The sequence below is a fragment of the Toxorhynchites rutilus genome, chromosome 1 (genome assembly GCF_029784135.1).
Source record: "Toxorhynchites rutilus septentrionalis strain SRP chromosome 1, ASM2978413v1, whole genome shotgun sequence".
NCBI lineage: Eukaryota > Metazoa > Arthropoda > Insecta > Diptera > Culicidae > Toxorhynchites > Toxorhynchites rutilus.
The window spans coordinates 103604601-103630974 of NC_073744.1; the positions used below are offsets into that span (position 1 = coordinate 103604601).

The 26374-nt window shown below is 37.4% G+C and overlaps 2 protein-coding genes across 2 annotated transcripts; both read left to right on the top strand.

Moving 5' to 3' along the window:
* Positions 1-11639: 11639 nt before the first annotated feature.
* On the top strand, positions 11640-23213 carry LOC129761722 (E3 SUMO-protein ligase ZBED1-like). Its single transcript, XM_055759459.1, is given in 6 exon segments — positions 11640-11791; positions 12315-12617; positions 20974-21363; positions 21365-21720; positions 22326-22518; positions 22612-23213. Coding segments are annotated over 6 exon segments (1680 nt in total). The 5' UTR covers positions 11640-11733; the 3' UTR covers positions 22992-23213.
* A 797-nt stretch (positions 23214-24010) lies between these two features.
* Positions 24011-25978, top strand: LOC129761749 (uncharacterized). The gene is made up of 4 exons (XM_055759498.1): positions 24011-24150; positions 24208-24318; positions 24379-24659; positions 24719-25978. The coding sequence occupies exons 3-4, from the start codon at positions 24503-24505 to the stop codon at positions 25186-25188; spliced, it is 627 nt and encodes a 208-aa protein (XP_055615473.1). The 5' UTR covers positions 24011-24150; positions 24208-24318; positions 24379-24502; the 3' UTR covers positions 25189-25978.
* Positions 25979-26374: the final 396 nt, after the last annotated feature.

The window sequence follows — 26374 nt, forward strand, 5'->3', positions numbered from 1 at the left end:
CGGTAGCATGAACTGCTTTCTTTGGTTGATAACTGATGTTGAAAATTGACTGACGTTACATCTGCATTGTATAGAAAAATAACTAAGGAGCAACATGATGAGCTATGTAGTTCCTGCTGCTCTGTTCTTATTTTAAAGGACTTTAATCCGAAGGTCATCCGTCCCTGTATTTACTGTTGGTTTTTCAGAACGCTTATAGCTCGTTTATTTCTCGACAGATCGTAGAGTTCGTCTCCAAAACCTCAGTTCTTTTTCATTTTTATTTACTTTGTTTGCGGAGACTACAAATCTTACAATTCATTCGTCTCCGAAACCACAGTTTAAGGTACGGTAATGTGCTCAATAGTGAAATATATGATAGTGAATGAGCTGATGACCACCTATGCATTCCCTATCACAGCCATCATTTTGATTGTAAGATATGTGCATACGCCAAAAGAAGTTTGTAAAAAAAAAAAACGCAAAAACACAACACCAAACGTTCTTTTATGAACCCCCAACATGTTCATAAAGAGTAAACAGTAAACTAATCCATTTTTCAGGTAGATAAGTAGGTATTCACGTAGGAGAAGAAAATAAAACAATATATTTAAAATATATATTTAACAAAAGCTGTCCCCTTTGTATAGTCCTACGTCACTCCGGTTATGTCCCCGACATTACCCACCCGTCTTTTTTGCCAATAAGGAAGCGATAATTTCGCAGGGTTCTTTTGTGACGAGAGTTGCCGATTCACTTGTAACAGCAATACGATAGTCTGAAGAAATGATTTTGTTGTTGTGGGGCAAGCTTTCGTACCTAACATAATGATAATTTCCTGACAAAAATAATGGAACTTTGATAACAAAAATTATGTTTGAATTGTTGTGCAAAACTTGAATTCCTAAATATTCGTAAACCTGGTCTAAGTTGGACAGCTTAATGTTTTGATTTTCTAATGCATCTAAAAAATATTTTGTTTCGTTTGGATTAAGGATTGCTTTTGATAGAATTCCTAACCTGGCAAATTGAACAGATTCGAAAATATCTTTTAATTTATTTTCAAGCACTTTCATATTGTATAGTGTATTTTGAATGTTCTGTCTAACATGAGGGTCTTTACACTTGTTTTCATGGTTCCTATATTTTCGTATTTCATGTATAATATCTCTTTGTTGATAGTTTATCTTTGAGATCACTAAGTTTAGTTTATTTTCGAATTCTTTATTGATGCTGATTTGTTTTTCGTTATTTTTTATTAATTTATTTATCCTGTTGTCTGTTTGTTCAAGTGCTTGTTTGATATCTTTCAAATCGTTGTCATCTAAATTACCGGTTATAGATTTAATTACGCTTCCTAATGGGTTGAAAATTCCTCGTTTTGGGTGTTTGACTGGGTTCAGTCTGGAAAATGTTTCTAAAAGGCTAGACATTTGTGCGTTAAGTACGTCTTGGAATTCGGCTGTTTGTTCGTTTTCCTCGAGAAGCTTCAAAGTATAATTCACCATTCCGATATTCCTTTGAAATTTCTCCAAGTCAACCTTGTGGATGTGCAAGTGATGAGAATTGACGATTTTTGTTTCCTTCTCTTCAAATGCTATTATTCCAGCATGTCTATTGAGGTCCGTTATTGTTATAGTAGCGGTTGTTAGGTAGATGTACCTAAAATATAAGAATATTCATTATTTTTTTCGTAATGTTGTTTGTAGAATGGATGTTCCATCGATTTGTATTTGTGTGTACCTAAAATTAGAAATATGTTATTATTGAAGATTAATCTTAGTCTAGTATTTCTTATTTGTTTTGTAGATTATTTTTTGACGTACGACTACGTCTAACCGGAAGATATAGGGGGTGAAATGGAAATCTAGGCACTGAAAAAGTAGGAAAAAATGCAAGATTTGGAACGCTTATAACTCGAGCATTTCTCAATAGATCGCAAAGGTTTTTGCATCAATTGATAGGAAATATATCTACGCATCTATCATAACGAATAACATTTCATTTTTCTTGAGATAAATAATTGAATAATTGTGAAATATCAAGCATTGTCAAAATGCACTATGTGCCCATTTTTTATTGGTCCATTTTGTGCTCCTCAAATCGTACCGGCCAAAACGGGCAACCAGAGCAGCAGCGAAATAGAATGAACCACGATTGGAAAGGAAAAAGAAAAAAAATTAGTGGGTTATATCTATGATATAACCGCAAGGTTCACGTGGAACTACCTTAGCTTAGCAATCATTCGTTTGTATTGATTTAATTCTTGATTGAATGAAACAGTTTCCAAATTCAATTGAGTTCAATATATTTGCTCTGTGAGTGAAAAAAATGAACAAATGCCGTGTAAAGTCAATTCATTTATTGTGATTGACTGTTCTTCGTTACAAGTAAATTTAATGACGGACCTTTTACGTTTGGTATGATGACTAGAACAAAATATATGTACGGAAGAATTATCAAACGTTTGATGAACCAGCCTAAGGCTGAAAATCTTTCCAATAAAGACAAAAAAAATTATCAAACGATTATTTTATTTTACATTTCCCTCTGAAGTTTACATCCCAAAAGTGTACATACTTCTCGAATCTCGAATTTGCTTGAAACTGGGAAGTTCATTCGCTTCTAGTGGCTGCACGATTTTCCCAGGTTCCTAAGTTTAGAAGATCATGTTAGGACAGACATATTCTACTCTGCACAAAGGCAAGCGAGGACAAAAGTACTCGCAGTTTGCATTTATTTGCAGAGCCGATTTCCCCAGAAACCTCGGTTTTGAAGTCTGTGTTAGGGAAACACATTTCAATCGGAACAAAAATACCCCCGATTTGTATGAATTCGCAATGCCGATTTCCCCACGCTTCATGGATTTGAAGTCTGTGTTAGGGAAACACATTCCAGTCGGAACAAAAATACCCCCGACTTGCATGAATTTGAAATACCGATTTCTCCAGGCACCTTGGTTTAGAAATCTCTATTAGTGAACACATTTCGGTGGGAACAAAAGCTCCCCCTACTTTCATGTGTTCTTTTTCTTCTTTTTGGCATTAAGAGGGTTTAAACTTTTCAGTTCACTCGCCTCTAGGCTCTTTCGTGTGCTTGCAATGCCGATTTCGCTGCTTGGTTTTAAAGTCTGTGTTAGGGAACATTTTTCGATGAGAACAAAAGTCCCCCTACTTTCATGTATTTGCAATGCCGATTTCCCCAAGGCTGCTTGGTTTTGATGGCTGTGTTAGGGAAACCGTAAATCGGGCCAATCAAAACGATGCAGTTAGGGCATTTAGATAACGCCTAATATTTTACAGTTATTCAATTGTTTATCTAATGAAAAACAACATTTTGTTAGTTGCGATAGATGCGTAGAAATATTCCCTATCAAGTGATGCAAACATCTCTCCTATCCAGTACGAAATGTTCGAGCTATAAGCATTCGAAATCTTTCATTTTTTCCTGCATGTTCTGTGTTTAGGTTTTCATTTTACCCTCCATATATTCCGGTTAGACGTAGTCCCACGTCGAAAAATGAACGAAACATTGGTCGCAGTTTCACACATGCGTAATTCTCGAGCCAGCCAGTCAGCTTAAAAATCCCCGCTCCGCTGCCGTAACGATCATTCTCATTCAAACCGTACACCACATCGGTTCGCATCACAACACATCAACAAACCAACCCAAGCAGCCATGTCTGGACATGGTAAAGGAGGAAAAGTGAAGGGAAAGGCAAAATCCGGCTCGAACCGTGTTGATCTGGAGTTCCCCGCAAGGGTTGCTAGGCCGAGCGCGTTAGTACCAGTGCACCAGTCCATCTAGCCGGCGTTATATAGTTTCGGCCACCGAAGTGATCGGGTTAGCTGGTAAAGCTGCTCGCGACGATAAGAAAACCCGCATTCGGAACAGAACACATTCGGTTCGGTGGACATCAAGACAACAGGCAGTTGCAGCGAGTGGCGAATGGCAAACGCAATCGCAAAACGGCATCAGGTAGCAGAAGAAAAAAGTTTGTTCTTTATACGCACTGCTTTGGTGGCAAATCCAGAACAAGGCGGCATCGAGGGCGTTCGAAATGGTTTTTTTCAAAACCACGAGTACTAAGTTTTTTAAATTTGAACCATTCCATAAAACAAGGCGCTTTTCAGGGCCATTAAACCTTCCAAAAAAGAGTTTAGGAAATACAGTTCAATGCTTTCTAAAACAATATCCAAAATAATAATAAAACACAAATTGATTTTTTCATAATAATTTGTTTGCCAGGATATTATGAGTATGTGAATTTGGCAGTTGTTCTGAGCTTATTGATTTTCACCAATTCTTAAATTGCTTCTAGATTGAAAGTACAGTAATTTACACTTATCTCGACATTTAGCTAATTGGTCGGACCAGTAATGCGACATATTTAGTTGGACATTTTTGTAAACATAGAGTTCGGGGTCCAAATTATGACCCCACATTGAAGGTCGACACTGTACCACTGTCATCGCAAATGTTCAATTACAGTCTCACACATCGCAGGTCGCAGTCTCACACATGCGTAATTCTCGAGCCAGCCAGTCAGCTTAAAAATCCCCGCTCCGCTGCCGTAACGATCATTCTCATTCAAACCGTACACCACATCGGTTCGCATCACAACACATCAACAAACCAACCCAAGCAGCCATGTCTGGACATGGTAAAGGAGGAAAAGTGAAGGGAAAGGCAAAATCCGGCTCGAACCGTGTTGATCTGGAGTTCCCCGCAAGGGTAGCTAGGCCGAGCGCGTTAGTACCAGTGCACCAGTCCACCTAGCCGGCGTTATAATTTGTTTGCCAGGATATGATGAGTATGTGAATTTGGCAGTTGTTCTGAGCTTATTGATTTTCACCAATTCTTAAATTGCTTCTAGATTGAAAGTACAGTAATTTACACTTATCTCGACATTTAGCTAATTGGACGGACCTGTAATGCGACATATTTAGTTGGACATTTTTGTAAACATAGAGTTTGGGGTCCAAATTATGACCCCACATTGAAAGTCGACACTGTACCACTGTCATCGCAAATGTTCAATTACAGGTTAAAATTACCTCCAATCCGATACTGAGTGGTGGTAATGCGACGTGCCATTGAATGTAATTTACTGTAAAATATGTCACAAGCTGGATGGGAAGAAATTTTCCAACTGTGAAAGCTGTGGCGAGTGGCAAATGCAATCGCTAAACAGCAAGGTTTAGCCGAACAAGATGGGGATATCGAGTGATAACAAAACAATAAACTCTTTAGATTGAAGATTATTTTGTGATCCTGAAAAGGACCCTTTTTAGCCTGCATGTGAATCCAACGAGCGAACAAATCGTAATGAATGTATTTTTTTGCCATTGCTCCCTTTTAACGCTCATTCGTTCGTCTCGTTGGACTCGCCCCTCTGGCTGAGTCTGCCGATTTGTCTCTATCCTGTGAGTGTGTACCGCTAGAGTATAAAACACGCGGACCCCAAAAAAATATCTTATTTTCTTTCAAACCGTAAACCCGTGTGGTTGTACGGCATCGGCATCGTGGACGTAACAAAGGAGGACAAGTTAAGGGAAAGGCAAAGTCTCACTCGAACCGTGCAAGTCTCCAGTTCCCTGTTGGTCGCATTCACTGATTGCTCGGCAAGGGTAACTAGGCCGAACGGATTGGTGCCGGAGCACCAGTATACCTAACAGCGATTATAGAGTTTCGGCCGTCGGAGTGCTCGAGTTGGCTTGCAAAGCTGCTCACGACAATCAGAAAACCCGCATCAAGAACAGAGCAGCTTCGGTTCGGCGCTCATCAAGGCAACAATTAGTTTCAGTGAGTGGCGAAGTGTTTCTCCGGCACGTCGCATTATATGTAATTTACTGAACAACATGTCACAAGCTGGATGGGAAGAAATTTTCCAACTGTGAAAGCTGTGGCGAGTGGCAAACGCAATAGCTAAACAGGAAGGTTTAACCGAACAAGATGGGAAAATCGAGTGATAACAAAAACACAACACCAAAGGTTCTTTTCAGAACCATCAACATATTCATAAAGAGTAAACAGTAAACTAATCCATTTTTCAGGTAGATAGGTAGGTATTCACGTAGGAGAAGAAAATAAAACAATATATTTTAAAATATATATTTAACAAAAGCTGTCCCCTTTGTATAGTCCTACGTCACTCCGGTTATGTCCCCGACATTACCCACCCGTCTTTTTTCAAAACCACGAGTACTACGTTTTCTAAATTGGAACCATTCCATAAAACAAGGCGCTTTTCAGGGCCATTAAACCTCCCAAAAAAGAGTTTAGGAAATACAGTTCAATGCTTTTTAAAACAATATCCAAAATAATAATAAAACACAAATTGATTTTTTCATAATTTGTTTGCCAGGATATGATGAGTATGTGAATTTGGCAGTTGTTCTGAGCTTATTGATTTTCACCAATTCTTAAATTGCTTCTAGATTGAAAGTACAGTAATTTACACTTATCTCGACATTTAGCTAATTGGACGGACCTGTAATGCGACATATTTAGTTGGACATTTTTGTAAACATAGAGTTTGGGGTCCAAATTATGACCCCACATTGAAAGTCGACACTGTACCACTGTCATCGCAAATGTTCAATTACAGGTTAAAATTACCTCCAATCCGATACTGAGTGGTGGTAATGCGACATGCCATTGAATGTAATTTACTGTAAACTATGTCACAAGCTGGATGGGGAGAAATTTTCCAACTGTGAAAGCTGTGGCGAGTGGCAAATGCAATCGCTAAACAGAAAGTTTTAGCCGAACAAGAAGGGGGTATCGAGTGATAACAAAACAATAAACTCTTTAGATTGAAAATAATTTTGTGATCCTGAAAAGGACACTTTTTAGCCTGCATGTGAATCCAACGAGCGAACAAATCGTAATGAATGTATTTTTTTGCCATCGCTCCCTTTTAACGCTCATTCGTTCGTCTCGTTGGACTCGCCCCTCTGGCTGAGTCTGCCGATTTGTCTCTATCCTGTGAGTGTGTACCGCTTGAGTATAAAACACGCGGACCCCAAAAAAATATCTTATTCTTTCAAACCGTAAACCCGTGTGGTGGTGCGGCATCGGCATCGTGGACGTAACAAAGGAGGACAAGTTAAGGGAAAGGCAAAGTCTCACTCGAACCGTGCAGGTCTCCAGTACCCTGTTGGTCGCATTCACTGATTGTTCCGCAAGGGTAACTAGGCCGAACGGGTTGGTGCCGGAGCACCAGTATACCTAACAGCGATTATAGAGCTTCGGCCGTCGGAGTGCTCGAGTTGGCTTGCAAAGCTGCTCACGACAATCAGAAAACCCGCATCAAGAACAGAGCAGCTTCGGTTCGGCGCTCATCAAGGCAACAATTAGTTTCAGTGAGTGGCAAAGTGTTTCTCCGGCACGTCGCATTATATGTAATTTACTGAACAATATGTCACAAGCTGGATGGGAAGAAATTTTCCAACTGTGAAAGCTGTGGCGAGTGGCAAGCGCAATAGCTAAACAGGAAGGTTTAACCGAACAAGATGGGAATATCGAGTGTTAACAAAAACACAACACCAAAGGTTCTTTTCAGAACCATCAACATATTCATAAAGAGTAAACAGTAAACTAATCCATTTTTCAGGTAGATAGGTAGGTATTCACGTAGGAGAAGAAAATAAAACAATATATTTTAAAATATATATTTAACAAAAGCTGTCCCCTTTGTATAGTCCTACGTCACTCCGGTTATGTCCCCGACATTACCCACCCGTCTTTTTTTTTATGTTTTTCGACGTCGTTTAATTTTTGTCTTGTGAAGTTTTCTATTCTTTGAGTCGATGAACGTCTTCCTTCTATTCGTCAATACTTTAGTTTTTTTAAATGGGTCTTTCGTCTTGCTTTTTATACCCTGTCTTGCAACGTAGATTTCTTCGTTGGGTTCGAGTACCGGTTCTGTTTCGCGGGTTTTGTTATGGTAGTCAAGATCCGTTTTTTGTTTTGCTTTCAAGCGCACAATCGCTTCGTCATAAATTTTGTCTCTATTTGTTATGATTTCGTCCATATTTAAAGGTCGTTCTTCGCCCTCTTTGATTCCAAAAAAGATTTCATTTGAGATTTGTGCTGGAATGAATGGTTTTATTATAATGCGCAAGGGAAATTCTAAATAGTTCCTTTTTTGTAACGTCTATGTATTTGTCTATGTATTTGTGTAGATTTCGCTTGTTGTTGAATGGAATCTCTCGACGATACCATTCATTTCACTTTTATTCGATGCAGTGAAATACATGTCTGTTCCAAGATCAAGAAGCATACCTCGGATTTCTGCGGATTTGAGTTATGGTTCGTTATCACAAACTATTAATTTAGGGCATCCGTACATTGTAATTAGTTTTTGTTATGCCGTTTCTAATATCGGGTATTGATCTTGATTTAATTGGTATCATCATCCCATATCTAGAGAGTTTATCGACTGCCGTAAGAAAGATATTCGGTTGGGAAATATAAATATCTACATGGACAATATCCAACGGTTTTTTGGGTATGGGGGTTTGTGAAAAAAGGATTTTGTATGGGTGACGTTCGTATTTTGCTTTTTGACACGTTTCGCATACTGAAATGAACTGTCGAATGATCTTTTTCGTGTTTGGGAAGTAGTAATTTCTTTTAATTTCGGCTAAATTTTCTTCAATTCCTCTATGAGCTCTAGAGTGAATAGTTTCTATTACTTCGTTCTGCTCCTCTGAAGTTTTCAAGTCGACTAGAAGTTTTTGGGAAATAAAAATTTTGAACGTTTTTACTCTGCTGAAGTAGTTTTTGTATACAATCTGTATGGTATTGATTAATTTTTCTGGGCCGTAGATACAATTTGTTCGGGAAAAATCTATTTTTGTTTTGAGAATTCTAATAAGAAGTGGAACGCCGTAAATATGTTTCGTAATTGTATGTCGAAACACTTTAGGAAAAATTTCTTCAAATTTTTCGTCTTCGTTAGTGCTAATATTTAAAATTATTTGATTAGAAAAGGAGTTTACTGGTTTCTCGGTGCATGGTATAAATTCTAAGTCGTCTGTATCTGCTGAATGTTGTGTAGCCATATCGGAAGATGTGTCTTCTGTGAGGCCCTAAATCCAGACAGGAATCACCCGGCGCATCAGAGCACTTATTCGTTGCGCACGTCCACACGTCTTACCTCGAGGTCGGTCCGTAATTGAAAGAGGACTATGTAGTGATCCCCGATAATCGTTCGATTAATCGATTAATCGCATACTTCCTACAGAAATCGATTATTAATCGAACGAATACTGCGCAACCAATAATCGAAGCGAACGAATAATTTGCGTCGATTAATCGATCCAAACCCAGAAGAAAAAAAAATACGACCGCTGCTGTTTTATTTTTTTATAAGTTATTTTGATTATATTTGATTTACCATGTAGTGGCTCACCCCACTTCGTAAACACCTTGATCTGCATGTCTTGTCAGTGGGCTTTGTCATTAGTCATTTTGTTTCAACAGTGCTAGGGTTCAGACTGTAATCGCGACTTATGGCGCAAAAAGCGAATTGGAAGCGAAAGTGAAAGAAATATTTTTGCGGAGAAAATTTAACAAATACTGCAGGTATTGTAAATATCTTATATTTTATTTGAAAAAGTGTTGAATTTTATTTTATTCGCAGGTTCAGATATCCAGGGAGATTGAAATCCTGTTCCAGAGAAAAAAGGACAGCGTTGCCTTTTCTTCACGGCCATTTTGAGCGCGTTTTTTCAGGTAATTTAGAATAGGTTATAAAAAGGTTCTCTGACGATAATTTTGCTGGTAAATGTGTTTCGACCATTCGGAACCACGGTATAAGGTCACTTCGACAAAGGCGATAGAGTTGAAGCATCAATGCCTTCCCGGGGGAGTACCGTTAGTCTCTGGTTTGTAGTACAATAGAACCCCGATTATCCGCTGAAGTGAGCCCGTAATTCTATAGAGCCTATTCCGCGGATAATCGGGTTTCTACTGCATTATATTTTTCTTTTTAACCGGGATTTAGGAAAAAAAACTGATTATTCTCTGTAGCTACTCTGGTGTGCAAAGCAAAGCGTAAATGGTTGTTAGCAATTGCTGAAAATTTGTTATTCATGCATCATAATTATCCAGTGGTTAATGTTGAGTATTGTTTATAAATTAATACTGTTATGAGTTGATAATAATTTAATTTTAATAACATTTCTAATAAATAAGTAATCAAATCTTATTTTTAATTATGTATGAATGATGTTTATATGCTAATTGTGTTATAATTTATCTTATTTTTATGATTTTTTTTCCTAATATCCGGTATCCGGCCGGATAGTTTTGAATATCCGTTTCATCTCCAGTAATTATGCACTGAACATATTAAGAATAAGCTTCTAACACGTTAGAGTTTTCCGAATGATTGAATCATTTATGTTTACCGATCTAAATCGATTTATATTCAATTTTATCAATACCTGTTCATTGTGATTCAATATTTCGACACAACGAAACTAATTCGAAATATGAGTATTCTGCTGGAGCTTAATATAGTCGGAACCTTTTCGAGTCCTGCTTTTCAACAGAAATCAACGACGGAATACCTAAGGGAGAATGCGAACTTCGTCAGATGATATGTTAACGGCGATAATTTCATAATTTTTAACTCTCCTATATTCCCGCGCAAAATCGTAACTCGTATACTCACTCCAAAACTCCAGATTTTTTTTTCTTTAACTTCATTCAGTTTTAATAATTATTTAATTCAGCCATCTCATTCACTCTCTGCCTGTCAAACCTATGCGCGAGTAGAGGAAAGTTAAAGCTGGTGTATTCAACATTCCTTTTCATTCCAAACGAAATCACAATTTATTTGTCATCAAATATTAGCGAGTTGGACCTTCTCAACGATCCTCGTGAATCTTTCCAATACGATCATGTCCTTCTGAACAGTACGAAATTATTTGTGACACATGACTGTTTCCAGGCACCGCTGATTGCAACATCCCAGGAGATGGCTGGTATGAGCTTTTGGGTAAATGACATGTTAGATATTTGAAAGAAACTGGCTTGATTTATTGTGTATGCTTTTTTGATTTCATATGATTCATATGAACCTGTTTGCATATGTTGTAGGAAAAAATTCATATGCACATACCAAACAGTATGCTTTGCTTTCGCGTTTTTTGTCCTTTACCTTCGCGCACAGACAAAGGCAGGCAACATGCACCAAAGTAAATGTACACAGAAAAAAATATAAAAAATTAAAAATATATATAATATTCCAAGATAAATAAACATTTTTGTATAACAAACTTTCCAATTACTGCCATTATTTAAAATTCAATAGGCGATTTTTTTTGACAGGGCTTAAATTCATTTATATTCCCTGATTTTCAAGATTTTTCTAGATAGCCGACACTCTGTGATTGAAATTGGTTTATTCTTTTCAGATTGAATATCGATTGGAATCGAAGAAGCCTAATTGGGAAAAATTCGCGATGTCAGAAACACCTTCGACAAAAAATCAAGAAAAATCCAAAATCAGTCCGGCTTGGGAGTTCTTTAAAAAAAATTGAGGGGAACAAAGTACAATGTAAATTATGTTTGCATATTCTAAGTTTTTGCCGCAACACGAGCAACATACTCAATCATTTGACATTCAAGCATAAAAATTTGGCCTTCTCCACTGTTAATGAAAGACCGGCCCCGGTTCTAAATCAGGGACGAAAAAGAACAGCATCACAAGAATCTAGAATTGATACTACTCCCAAAATGGGTCCACGGCAACAAACTATTACATCGGCTTTCGATCGTCCTTTTTCATACGGAGGTAATCCCACCTGATTCAATTTTATATACATGATGGCGGCCACGAAAATAAATTTTTGTTAACTCTTCTTTGCATAATGGTGGAAATTTTCATCATAACATTGAATGCCCAAAAATTATATAAAAGAACAAGTTCACTTTAAGTTGAACTATACCACCCTGATTTATTTCACCAATAAGCAAAATCATGCAGAGAAGGGTTAGCAAATGATGAATTTCATCGTGCCTAGAATTCATTTTTGTATAGCATTTAGAGTTGTTCCTTATATTAAAATAATATTAATTTTCGTTCTTCCAATAGCATGTTTTGATTTTTTTTTTGTAAAAATATGGACAAGCGGTTTTCAATTTGAGATTAAAAATGTTTAATGAGAGAGAATTTAAAGTTATCTAAAAATAATCATAGTTCAAATTGGTCACTTGGTAATGAAAACTAAAATTTTTCGACTGTCGCCATCATAAAAAGACATGATGTTAAATGATATTCGAGCATTCTTTTTATTTTCGTTTTGTTTTCATTTTAGCTGGCGGTACCAAAGGAAAAGAAATAACAACTTGTGTCATGTACATGGTGTGTACGGATAACATGCCTCTTTGTACAGTAGACAAGAAAGGATTTCGTCAACTAATGAAAACTGTATGCCCACTATATAAAGTGCCACACGAGACACGGTTTCGCGAGATCCTGAAAAATAAATTTATAAAAAGCAAAGAAATTGTCAGAAACCGCCTCCGATCGATCACAAGCATCTGTCTAACGACAGATGTTTGGACCGAAATGTTAAACGTCAGAAGCTACTTGGGGATCACAGGGCATTTTATTCATGGTAAGCTTGATCATTTTTTATTAAAGTATTAGCTCAGTAAATAAAATTTAACTATCCAAGATTAAAATTCGACAATATCACTAAATCTAACATTAGATTAATTGGACAATATTAGGATTTAGGACTAGGATGGAGCGAGTGCAATGAGATTTTTAATTTCGCTCATTACTTAGGGTACTCATACACTGTTTGGCCGAAGCCAAATATTTAATTCTTTTTGACAGATAAAATTTGATCAACTTGTACTGATCAAATATATTCGAAACACGACAAGCAAATATTCAGTTATTTGTTGATAATTGATATAAAACATAAAATAAAAAAACATAAACATAAAATAGTGTTCGTATGTTTGTCCAAATCTCAAACCAAACTCAAAAAAAAGTATCAAATATTTGACTTCCGGACAAACAGTGTACGGCCGCCTTTTTTTTTTAGCCAAAGCGTTTCTGGCTAGAACCATCTTGTAGTACAGGCTAATTCTAATTCCAAGGGATAACTTATCTTTGTTACATCTTAGAATTGTCTAAATTTGTTACAAGTGAAACTGAATAACTTTGTTCTACAGTAAGTTACATCTAATTGGACAGATATGTAATGCGATACGTTCAATTGGACATTTTTGTAAACCCCGAGTTCGGGGCCCAAATTATGGCCCCCCATTGAAAGTCGACACTGTACCACTGTCATCACGAATGTGAATTACAGGTCAGAACCTGAGACGAGACATGATAATAGGGGGCCGATTCCGGACCACTTTTTCTGTCAAACTCGGACAACTTGCAACTCGGCTTCTAATTGGTTGATGAGGAAAATAATTGACAAAGATAAAATACACAAAAAGTGGGATTTCTAACATTTTCACAGTATTGCCAAATATATTCAAAATTGAATAATAGTTGCATTCACATATCACTTTAGCGATAATATCTATTATGGATTCTTTGTATATTTTCGTTTCTATTACGTCAGCTGTTCAGTTCCTGAAGAGAGGGAAACATTGCATCGGAATTTCCATCCTACATTTTTTTGTGATTCTCCTGCCATCTAGCATAGCATAATAGCAGCGGACTAACAGAGAAGAGCATTCAATTATTTTCCAAATATAAAGCAGTTAGCAAAAAAAAAATAAGGATAACAAATAACATTTTTTTATATATTCTTTATTTGAGAGGCTTTTAGCCTCCTGGGATGGTTCGCCTCTGATGTTATAATTTGGGAATGTATTATTTTATCAATATTTCATTACTGATAGTATTTGAACGATATCAATCAATTATCAATTATAAGGCCTTATTCCCGTATACACTACACAGTGAAAACGAAATGAAGTGTATCCGCGATGACAACGATACGGTGTCGACATTTGGATACGAAATTCATTTTTAACAAGTCTTACTACTCGGCCCGAATGCACTTTTAAATTGCTAAAATCTGAACGAAAATATTTACTTGGCGTTATTTATTTACTCGAAGCACCCCTTTTTTACTCTAACTTAACCTATTTTCTATACACTTTCCGATATTCTCATTATAATATAAAATTATCTTCAGATACAATTTTTGTACGAGATTTTGTTACCATATGAAGAAAGCAAAGTTTTCCATTCACATTGAACACTAATTTGATGCGGAGAATTAATTTTCATTCATAATTTCTATTTGAAAAATATTAATTCTACACGAAACCCATAATTTTCTTTAACTCGCAAAACGAAATTTAATGGCGTGCCGTTCTTTTCATTTTCATCGTGAAGTATAAACGGTAAAACGAACTATGAATTTAATTAATTTATTTCAACATATCATACTCCGACTATCAAATCTACGTTTTCTAGTTTTCTTTATCTCTTCACATTTATTTTTTTTTTTGCATACCAAAATAACGAGAAATACTTATTGTTTGAAATATGTGACATTCGGTTAAAAAAATTATACAAAAAACATGAAGTGGGTTATATCTATGGTATAACCGCAAGGGTGACGTAGGACTATCGTTGATTTAGAGATCATTTGTTTGAAGTTGAATCTAAATCCATTCTGAATGAATGAATAAATGAATATTTGGGGGACTTCTAAAACGTTACGTTACGCGTTACGTTGGAGGCACAAGGTTTTATGCATCCAATATAGGATACGAAAAACCTTGTTCTGAAGAATAATCTTCAGAAGCTTTCCTGCTAACTGTACTTGATTGACAAATCACAAACCCAAATGTATTATATGGATATTTTATGGATAGAAAACATTAAAATAAACTCTTTCGCTTGAATGTAATTTTCAATTCCAAGGGGAACTGGCAGATTATTTTCCAGCAACGATTAGATATTTCCACATTTTCCTCGATACTGGAAGCCCACCAGTAGTTAATACTTACTCGATAACCACCTGTTAATAGCACTTGATTGAAAAATATTTGGTCACAGTGTTACATGGATAGAAAACATTAAAATAAACTCTTTCACATGAATGTATTTTTAAATTCCCAGAGGAACTGGCAGATTATTTTCCAGCAATGATTAGATCTTTCCGGAACTTTCTCGATGCTGAATGACATCCAAACGGAAAGAATTCCGCGCGTGTATGTGTCGATCCTTTGCCGTCCACCTCGTCCAGCACGTTAGGCAACGATGTTGTCTTGTCGATGTCCTCACGAAAAATGAATGTGTCTCACCACCAGAATATCGCTTAAGTATGTTTTGTGTGTGTGATTGAGTCGAGAGGTGTGGTTTACGATGGCAATTTGGAAGGCAATCTAGAGGGGAATGAACTCTCTGAGCTCGAAACTTTCGGCGACTGAGCAATAATCGATTGCGTGCGCATACAATATTAGATACGGAAATATCCTACTGATGAGGAAGAATAATCTTCAGAAGCTTTCCTGCTAATTACTGCAAAAAAAATTACAAAATCAAATGTATTTGGTCGCTGTGTTATTTGGTTAGAAACATTAAAATAAACTCTTTCACATGAATGTATTTTTAAATTCCCAGAGGATTGGCAGATTATATTCCAGAAATGATTAGATCTTTCCGGAACTTTCTCGATGCTGAATGGCATCCAAACGGAAAGAATTCCGCGCGTGTATGTGTGTGTGTAGCGATGTCTTCCCGGGGAACCGTTTGTGGCATCACTCTCCTCCTGATGGATTCCCTTCTGGCCTAAGGTGCACAAACAGGCTCTTGGTGACACCGTTCATCCGCGCTTTCATGATAAACGAAGAGCTTCACCACAACAGCGACAACATGCTCCAATCGCTGTTCAATTAGAACTGAGTGGATTTCCGAGCGGCGCTCGCTTATATACCGATTGGTGATTTCAATAGCCTGTTTTGAGAACGATTTTAAGACTATTGAAACAAGTTTTTGGATCAAAAAGTAACAAGTATATAACGCGTAGACATTTTATCTTTCGAATGAAGTGTTTATCATACCATTTCGTTCATTTTTTTAGGAGCTATTAACGCTCAAAATCTCGGTCTCCGGCGTAACGCTTTCGGTTTCGAAACTTTGATTTTACACCCCGGTATTGAAATGAAAGACGTAGTCCTACGTCAAAACTTTTCTAAGCTCTAATCCATCAAATCTGGAGCCCTGAAAAGGGCCGATGATTATATGCTAAGCTAATATAGCACCCTCTCCTTGGATTCGATGGGCCAGCTGAATGTCCTTGGGCATGATGTGACGCGTTTTGCGTGGATAGCACACAAATTTGTATCTTCGAATAAGCCTCCTGCAGCGTCATAACCGCGGAACTTTAGAAGCGCAAGTCGGTTTTGAAGTCCTGAGCAATTCCACGATCCAAAAGCTGCAAAGGTAGCTTGCGGATCAGCAATTCGGTCGACTTCCGATAGCGATGAATTTCACGCAAAGTTCCCGGTCGATAGCGATGTGGCTTCTTCACCTATCCTGCGGCTGGTGCGCTTATCCGAGCTGCTTTCGTGTGCCTTACCACTGAAAGACTAACTAGCTATCTGCTTGGTCCCAAACAAACGAGTCGTCACGGTGCGAGAGTAGAGTAAGAAATGAACGAAAGCAAAGGAAGCGTCATTTTATAAACTATAAAAGTATAGAATCTAAACCCTACCCTTATTATATTCGTTGCTTACCCTGAGAGAGAAACGAATAACATCGAAGTAAGTATACAGTAATGTATTTGAATCCGGACACTTTGCGTTACATTTAATACCATACCGCAGCCACAACATTTTCTGCATGTTGAATTAATGCGATTGATAAGTAACTATCAAGAAACTATCAGTAACTATGTTAGCAACTATTAATCGCATAAATTCAACATGAAAAAAATGTTATGGCTGTGGTATGATATTGAATGTAATGCAAAGTGTCCGGATTCAAAAGCATTACTGTAAAAAAGAGTTAACTCGACTGAAATTTTTTCGGTTCGACCTGCAAAAACGAAATTAAGAGCCCCCGCCGACTGCAGACTGACTTGTCGACCGATAGTTCGGTCGGCTTCTTAATCAGTACGGAGAAAAAAAGTCTGTAGTGTACAGCATAATGCATAGACGTAAGTATGAGCTTCCCCATCTCACATTCCAATAAGAATTATGGGTTTCCAAGTGGGCGCGCTACATACGGATACGAATGATTTCAATAACCTGTTTTCGAAGCTATCATTAAGCTATTGAAACAATTTTTCGATTCAATAAATAGCAATCATATAACTCTTGGACATTTTATCTTTTGTATGAAATGATTATCATACTGTTCCGTTGATCCGAAGCAGAATGAATCACGCTTAAAGATAGAATGGTTTTTTTCTTGGAATTTAGTCAGCAGAAATAATGCCCTTTCCCAACAATTAAAAACGACAAACGGTAAACAGTTTCATCAAAGTGATTTCTTCGATATGGGGATATATTCACTACATCATGTCATATATTTCATATTTTTCATTATGAAATCCATATCCATGGCACCTATCGGTATCGAATTATCATCGACACCACGATTTTCGCTAAATGCTCCTTTCAGTTCGGCCTGTAAAAAACTTTTCTGAACTCTAATCCATCAAATTTGGAGCCCTGAAAAGGGCTGTTGATTATATGCTAAGCTAATATAGCACGCTCTCCTCGGATACGATGGGCCAGCTGGATGTCCTTGGGCATTATGTGACGCGTTTTGCATGGATAGCTCACAAATTGGTATCTTCTAATAAGCCTCCTGCAGCGTCATAACCGCGGAACTTTGGAAGCGCAAGTCGGTTTTGAAGTCCTGAGCAATTCCACGAACCAAATGCTGCAAAGGTAGCTTGCGGATCAGCAATTCGGTCGACTTCTGATAGCGACGAATTTCATGCGAAGTTCCCGGTCGATAGCGATGTGGCTTCTTCACGCTTCCTGCGGCTGATGCGCTTATCCGAGCTGCTTTCGTGGTGCCTTACCACCGAAAGACTAACGAGCTGTCTGCTTAGTCCCGATGAAACGAGTCCTCACGGTGCGAGAGTAGAGTAAGAAATGAACGAAAGCAAGGGAAGTGTCATTTTATGAAACATAAAAGAATCGAATGTAAACCCCACCCTCTTTATTGTATAAGCTTACTGTATACTCACGAATATAATAAGGGTGGGATTTAGATTCTATACTTTTATGGTTTATAAAATGACGCTTCCTTTGCTTTCGTTCATTTCTTACTCTACTCTCGCACCATGAGGACTCGAGCTCGTTAGTCTTTCGCAGACAGCTCGTTAGTCATTCGGTGGTAAGGCACACGAAGTCAGCTCGGATAAGCGCACCAGTAGCAGGATAGGTGGAGAAGCCACATCGCTATCGACCGGGAACTTCGCATGAAATTCGTCGCTATCAGATATCGACCGAATTGCTGATCCGCAAGCTACCTTTGCAGCATTTGGTTCGTGGAATTGCTCAGGACTTCAAAACCAACTTGCGCTTCCAAAGTTCCGCGGTTATGACGCTGCAGGAGGCTTATTTGAAGATACCAATTTGTGTGCTATCCATGCAAAACGCGTCACATCATGCCCAAGGACATCCAGCTGGCCCATCGTATCCGAGGAGAGCGTTCTATATTAGCTTAGCATATAATCAACAGCCCTTTTCAGGGCTCCAAATTTGATGGATTAGAGTACAGAAAAGTTTTTTACAGGCCGAACTGAAAGGAGCATTTAGCGAAAATCGTGGTTTCGATAATAATTCGTTACCGATAGGTGCCATGGATATGGATTTCCTTATGAAGAATATGAAATACATGACATGATGTAGTGAATATATCCGAAGAAATCACTTTGGTGAAACTGCATTATAAAATTATTTGTGTACGAATGCCGCAATCGATAGTCGACTCTAATTTGCGCTGGGTAATTTCCTCGGAGGACTCGATTCCTCCTTTGAGCATTAATAATCTCTTTCTGGCAAAACGATGTGGTATGAATCACATTATTTGAATGATAGAATGAAGAAGTTTTCTGCCAATTTCCTTCAACCTCCAAACGTATCTTTCTCCCGTTTGTCGTTTTCGCGTTCGCTAATCCTTTCTCACAACACCCATTTCTAGTTTGAGAAATTGTTGAGTAAACATTGTTTGCCAGTGCGCGTAGAGCGGGAATTCCTAAAGATTCATTGCACCTCTAATAAATTGCCGAAAGACGTGGTCTTACGTTGATCGCACTTGATTGAAAAAATCCAAAACGAAATGTATTTGGTCGAAGCATTATATGAGTAGAAAACAAATAATCGCTCGAAAATGACTTGATTTTCGCGATGTGAAACATTTTCCGTTTTTCATGTTATGCATCCAATATTGGATACGAAAATTTCCACTGATGGGGAAAAAAATATTCAGAAGCTTTCCTGTTAATTGCGATTGATTGAAAAATAACAAAACCAAATGTATTTGGTTGCAGTGTTATATGGATAGAAAACATTAAAATAAACTATTTCGCATGAATGTATTTTTCAATTCCCAGGGGAACTGGCAGATTATTTTTCAGCAACGATGATAGCAACGAGAATTCCGCGCGTGTATGTGTGTGTGGCGGCTGCTCCGATGTTTCAAACGGAACCGTGGCATCACTCTCCTCCTGATGGATTCCCTTTTGGCCTTAGGTACACAAACAGGCTCTTGGTGACACCGTTCATCAGCGTTTTCATGATAAACGAAATTAGCTTCACAACAACAGCGACAACATGCTCCAATCGCTGTTCAATCATAACTGAGTGGGTTTACGAGCGGCGCTCGCTTATATACCGATTGGTGATTTCAATAGCCTGTTTTGAAAGCAATTTTAAGACTATTGAAACAAGTTTTTGGATGAAAAAGTAACAAGTATATGACGCGTAGACATTTTATCTTTCAAATGAAGTGTTTATCATACCATTTCGTTCAGTTGTTTAAGAGCTATTAACGCTCAAAATCTCGGTCTCCAGCGTAACGCTTTCGTTCTCGAAACTTTGGTTTTACACCCCGGTATAGAAATGAAAGACGTAGTCCTACGTCAAAAATGGTGCAGTTCAGAAAATACATGATACGAAGAACTCATGTTTTTCATGGGAAAATAATCTTCCGAAATTTTATGAAATTTGGCAACTTTCAAATCTCACTTCCCTATTATCTAGAACTTGGTCGACGAAATGCAGAAAGAAAAGTAAAAAGCCAGTTGTCACGTCTTGTCTAAGATCAGAACCGCTTCCAGTGTGACGCTGAGTGGTGCCTCTAAATGTCGAATTAGCTGTAACTTACTGTATAAATGCAAAGAAGTTGTACCACGATAAATCTTGTTCATACCTGAGGAAAACTCTTCCACTGCTAAATATGTTTAAAATATTCCAAATATTAAGACTAATTAATTGATTATCTAGCTGTTTTGAAAACCTTCACCTCTCGATGCTTAGAAACAATAAAATTTTACTGTTACCTGAGATGCAAAGGGCGGTTCATTTTGAATAATACTTATCTCTATTTTTTTTAAGTTACATACATTTATACCCTTGATTGGTTAGGGTAAAATGCAAACAAAAACCCAAATACTGAACATATCGCTATCATGTTATGAACATTTGAGTCAATTTGTCTGTGAGTTGCGAATCTGCTCACCGACACCGCGTTCGATTACGGTTGTTTAAGAAAAAATTAAAGGTGTACCACCAAATCATACAGAGAGATTGAGAAGAAAACAAAAAAAAATGATTTCGAAATTTCAGCTATGCTTGCTTATATAAAAAAAGGTTGCGTAAGATTGCTTTTTTCGGTTAGGATTAATTCCGATTGAGAATTAAACTGAAAATCCCTTTACGGTCGTAAAATATTTTATTATTTTCAGAGTATTTTTTACAAGCATGGCTTCCTTCAAACTTTTTGATGAACCATTTTTCGTTTAGATTCTCAACTACACTCCGTTTTGCTAGGAGTTGTTGAATGCAAACAATCGAAAACATCAGAATACATTGCGAATCTGTTGCGGGTTTGCTGCAACGATTGGGGTATTAAAAACGAAACAATTTCTTGTGTAACGACCGATCTCGGTGCAAACATACTAGGGGCAGTAAGAATGGAGTACGGTGAACGACGCCATGTACCGTGCTTCGCCCACACAATCAACTTGATCACAAGCAAAGCAGTCCCCTTGTACAAAGAAGCATACGCAGCTCGGATGGAGCCGGTCATAGAAGAGGATAACGACGATGAGCTGGATGGTGTTGAGGATCATTGTACGATAGAGGTTTCCATTACACCAGAGAAAAATATGATATATATATATAATCAAGAAGATGAAAACAATAATCAAGTTCTTCAAAGCAAGTGAAACAGCCACCAGAGAACTGAGAAAACTGCAGTTGGCCGATAATAAAAAGGAAGGACAATGTCTAGGACTAGTGTTGGATGTCCGAACACGATGGAATTCGATTATGGCAATGATAGAAAGATTCCTTGTAATGGCACACTATATTTCAAGGGTACTGCTCGTTGTTCCTAAAACACCAACTATGTTAACAGCAGATGAGTTGTCAATTTTGAAGGAAATCTGCAAAGTTCTCCACCCATTGGAAACAGTAACTACCGAAATGTCAGCTGAAAAGTACGTGACGATCAGTAAAATTATCCCATTGGTTCGGTTGCTAAAAATCGTAAGTGTTTTTTGTTTAATAAGCATCAGAGTATTTAATATGTTTTGTCGTTTCATAATATCTTTTTTCGCGTTAGTATTCCATTTTTGTCCCTCTATTACGTTATCCGCGATTTTTGTTATCCGAGGTTACGTTGCCAGACTATTCCGCGGACAATCGGGGTTCTACTCTATTATGTTTTTCTATTTAACTTTCAACTGGAATTTAACGAATTTATAGTTAGAAACCTATTTAATTCAATTTATGGTTATTTCTCTGAACTTCAATACACTTGCCCAAACAATCTTCTAGTTTATGGACTCCATGCCTGAAGTGAGATTTGAGAACTGCCAGAAGTCGGAGGTTTTTAATATAAGTTTTACTGATTCTCACGATTTTTGGTGTATTTCTGAACAATCACTCACTTCGTTACTCAAATTTGTTCAAGAAGACGTAGTAACATTTTAGAAAACATATCGTTGAACCTAATCTAATCGAACGACATAGCCTATTGAACAACTTTTTAGTTCATCGATAATTTTTCACATTTTTTTTAAAATAATAACTCTGCCTGACTGGTTCAACGGTTCCTTTCGAGTAATAACAATATTTTTCATCAATTTCAGAGCTATACAAGTATGCAGCTTGATTCTGCTGAAGCTATGTCTGTAAAAAACAGCATTATGCTGCACATCATGAAATATTTCAATGATGTAGGAAAAAGAAAACTTTTCGCGGTCGCAACGCTTCTTGATCCCCGATTCAAGAAAATACATTTTGAAAGTCCTCTCACGGTGGCCCCCGCTATTTCATGGGTTGGTGAGTTAGTCTTTTCTTGCTTGTCCTATTGAGAAAAAAAACAACACGACAGAAACAAAATATTTTATCGGCAATATTTCTGTTGCTTCACAGGGGAACTTGTCAGAACAGCTGCGGAAGAGTCACCTGAATTCGAATACGATCTTCGGATATCAGGAGAGCCAGAAACAAACACCACTACCGACGACTTGTGGGCGATTCATGATTCCATGGTAGCTGAAAGCAATCGCGTGCATGGAGATGACAGCGCCGGAGGAATTCCCATTGAACTGAGGCAGTATTTAAATACTACAGTCGCTCCGAGGACCTGTGACCCACTTATAGTGTGGAATGAAATACGAGCACAGTATCCAAACGTGCATAAAATAGCTATGCAATTTTTATGTAATTCAGCGACGTCTGTTCCTTCGGAACGTTTGTTCTCGAAAGCAGGGCAGATAATGACTAAGCAAAGAAACCGCTTGTGGTTCTAACTTAGACATGATATTATTCCTACAATCGATCGATGAAAATGTTTGGTTTTCGTAAAGGTGCGAGATAGCTGAAAAATTGCGATATTACGTTGCATCGTTTTAGTGTCTACTGCACAGAGAAAGACACCAAAACGATTCAACGTAAAATCGAAATTTTTCACCGCTTTCGCAGCTTTTTGCGGAACTGTGCGATAAATGTATACAGGAAATCCTGTTTTTGAGCGATCCTTTTTTGTACGATTTCTCGTTTGTACGACCCTTTTTGAGCGATTTTATTATCTGAGCGAATAGATTGTGTGATCTAAGTTCTGATTTGATAATAAAATGGCACAGAAAGGGTCGCACAAACGAGAAATCGAACAAAAAAGTACCGCACAAAAACAGGTTTACCTGTATAGTAAGTATTAAGAAATGTATATAATATGTATAAGAAAATGTATATAATATGTATAAGAAAATGTATATAATTTGTATAAGAAAATGTATATAATTTGTATAAGAAAATGTATATAATTCGTATGTATTAAAACATGTTGAATATGTAATAAGAAATTTAGAATTTAGTTAGGAATGTATATACGAGAATGTAAATAAATGTAAAATTGAATAATTTTTCATCAACTTTAAAAGATCGTGTTATCGTATTATATAAAATGCATTTTTGATGGAAAGGTAAACTTTAATTCATATGTTTCAATAGGAATTCGGATAAATTTGATTGATGCACAATGCTTAGCTTATATTTCATACGCCCCATTACCACCCTAGCAGCTTAAACGACAAATACAAGTAATTATAACGGTTCGAAATTACAATTACAAGCATTCAAAACGGCAAACAATTTCTGGCAAATGAAAAATAGAATAATAACTAATTATTGCTCTTAGTGTTACGATTAATCGATTAATCGATTATTTGGGGCGATTAATCGTATCGAATAACAAACGGCTGAAAAGTATTCGATTAGTGGATGAACGATTAATTTCAAAAATCGGGGATCACTAGGACCAAGGCGTTATACTATAGGTGGACCGCAATGTCAAAATTGCTGTTCGGCCATTGCTCGTGAAAAAACAAATTTGTTTACAAAGCAAATCATATCTTTTGGTGACAAATGCATTCGTAGGCAAAATAGCTGCTCGCGCTTCACTGTAGGCAGGTAATTTTCTGGATTTTTTCGTATAACAATTTCTCATAATTGCTTCTACTTTTTCAGATATCTACAATCAGCGGTCGAATTAAAAACAGTGCAGAAGAATGTTTTGAGTATATTTTACCTTCTAGCCGCGCAATCAATGCTTTTCTTTCCAAGCAAGCAGCGTTTTTCGTATGTGGTTTTATTGAGCATTTAAAAGAGAGTGTTATTTTTTTTTTGTTTTATCACCAGGGCAAAAGCATGAAATAGAATCTTACGTGGTACGAATTTATCGGCACAATCTGATCAAGGACGGAGGCATCATCAAACGGAAACTACGCGAAAAATAAAACTGCGCCGCAACACTCGTGTCAAAATGGACGAGTTGGGCTGGGTGCTGATGAACCACAATTTGATAACACGTAATGAGCCAATCCAACAGCATGCCAATGGTAATCGACTAAATCATTTTAAATTGAACATGGAGCGGTTGCGAAACCTACTGGAGCAGCAAGAACAGAACAATCACGCTGGTAGGTCGGTTTGATATATTTATTCCGCTAAAGAATGATTATATTTGTTGATTTTTCAGAGTTAACTTCCAAAAAGCAAAACAAATTCCTGCGTATGCTGGATGCAATTTTACAAAACGACAAAGTTTTGAATGAAATTAAAGAGATGGTAGCGGCGAATCGACTTCTATCGGAAATTCGTTATGTGACTACGGTGGAACGTATGCTGAAACACAATTTGGACCTCTCTTTGCGCTGCTGCTTTGTATGCCGAGAGTATTTCCGCACTGCCGATGAGTATACCAGTCATTTCGAAAAATTGAGTGAGAAATTTCTTATTGTTGCGGCGGTGGATCGATTTCAGACTAGTCAAAAGTTCAACGTTCTACATCACTACAATCCCCTTAATCCGGTGACAATATTCACGATTTGCAACGTATACCACACAGCCCTAATAAAAAAAAAACAAGAAAAGACGGGTCTAATATTTTACAATAAAGAACAAATCTACCACTTTCCACGAAAATCGGAGAACCACTATATCGGTTAGACATGGAATGGCTCATACATATAAGGCAGAAAAAAGGTTTAACTTTGGAATTCAACATCCTATATTTCCTCGTACCATTAAGTTCATGGCGCATTTGATGTCGGTCATCGTAACTGCTTCTATGGAAATGACGTGAGCATATGATTTGATTTTTGATTTTTATCTCCATCTCGGAGAAAAGTGTGGTAAACAATGTCCGGGTTATTTTTCGTTATGAGAACCTTGTTTCCACATCCTTTTACTGCACAATAATACGGCATCTGAAGTAAATAAAATATTCACAATATAATTTTGGCATGATAGAGAACCGCGAGATGAACGATTATCTGTGGAGGAGTTGGACAACAGATTTCTTAGACTTATAGCACTTTTATCACATTCACAAGCTCATCAAATCCTCACTGTCCCCCAAAAATATTGAATAATATATAATTTTTTTTTCCCAAAATATATATTTTATTAAGGCACGTAGCTTGACGGGGCCGGGAGTCCAATATTTTAACAATTTTTGTCTTACAACTGTGTTAGTAATATGTAACCGATTACTCGCGGTTGGCTCGAGGTTAGTATTACATAGATCTCATAATTGGGATGTTGCAGTCTCTTGTACTATGTATGTGTGGCCGACACGGGATACTTCCTATTGGAGTATAACTGACCATTGATCAGCGACGCCCCCCTAGTCTGTACCTCATATCAATCGTGGTGCGTCTCTCTTGACTCGAGGAATCCAGGGTAGAATGGTCACTGGACGGTACAATCTTCAGCTCGTGTAGAGTTTCCATGAGCGGTACAACCTTTGGCTCTTGTTAAATGATCAGTGGCCTTCGACCTGTGTATCTGTAAAGAGTATGTGTATGTTTAATTACATTACATGGAGCGGTTATAATATATAATATAAATACCTTATTGCAGTTATAGTACACTATTTTTCACGAATATATATTTGTTTATTTCTTCCTTCAGTTGTTTTCCTCAGCGAGTTGATATGAAACCATAACCACACAACCAAACAAAAAGTAAATAATTCAGAAAGCTTCGTCTCGCTACTCGTCTCAGGTATTGTCATGAAAGTGTCAAGAACGAAACACCTATAGTTTAGCATCTTGACTAGGACTATGCAACGATGTGTCAGAGCTTCTTGCTACGTTGACGTGTTGCCAGTATCAATAATAAATGCACACAA

Bases quoted from the DNA above. Each gene is read 5' to 3' on its own strand.
- LOC129761749 (XM_055759498.1), top strand. From the start codon at position 24,503: ATGGACGAGTTGGGCTGGGTGCTGATGAACCACAATTTGATAACACGT. The intron at 24,660-24,718 runs GTAGGTCGGTTT...TTGATTTTTCAG, and splicing joins AGAACAGAACAATCACGCTG to AGTTAACTTCCAAAAAGCAA.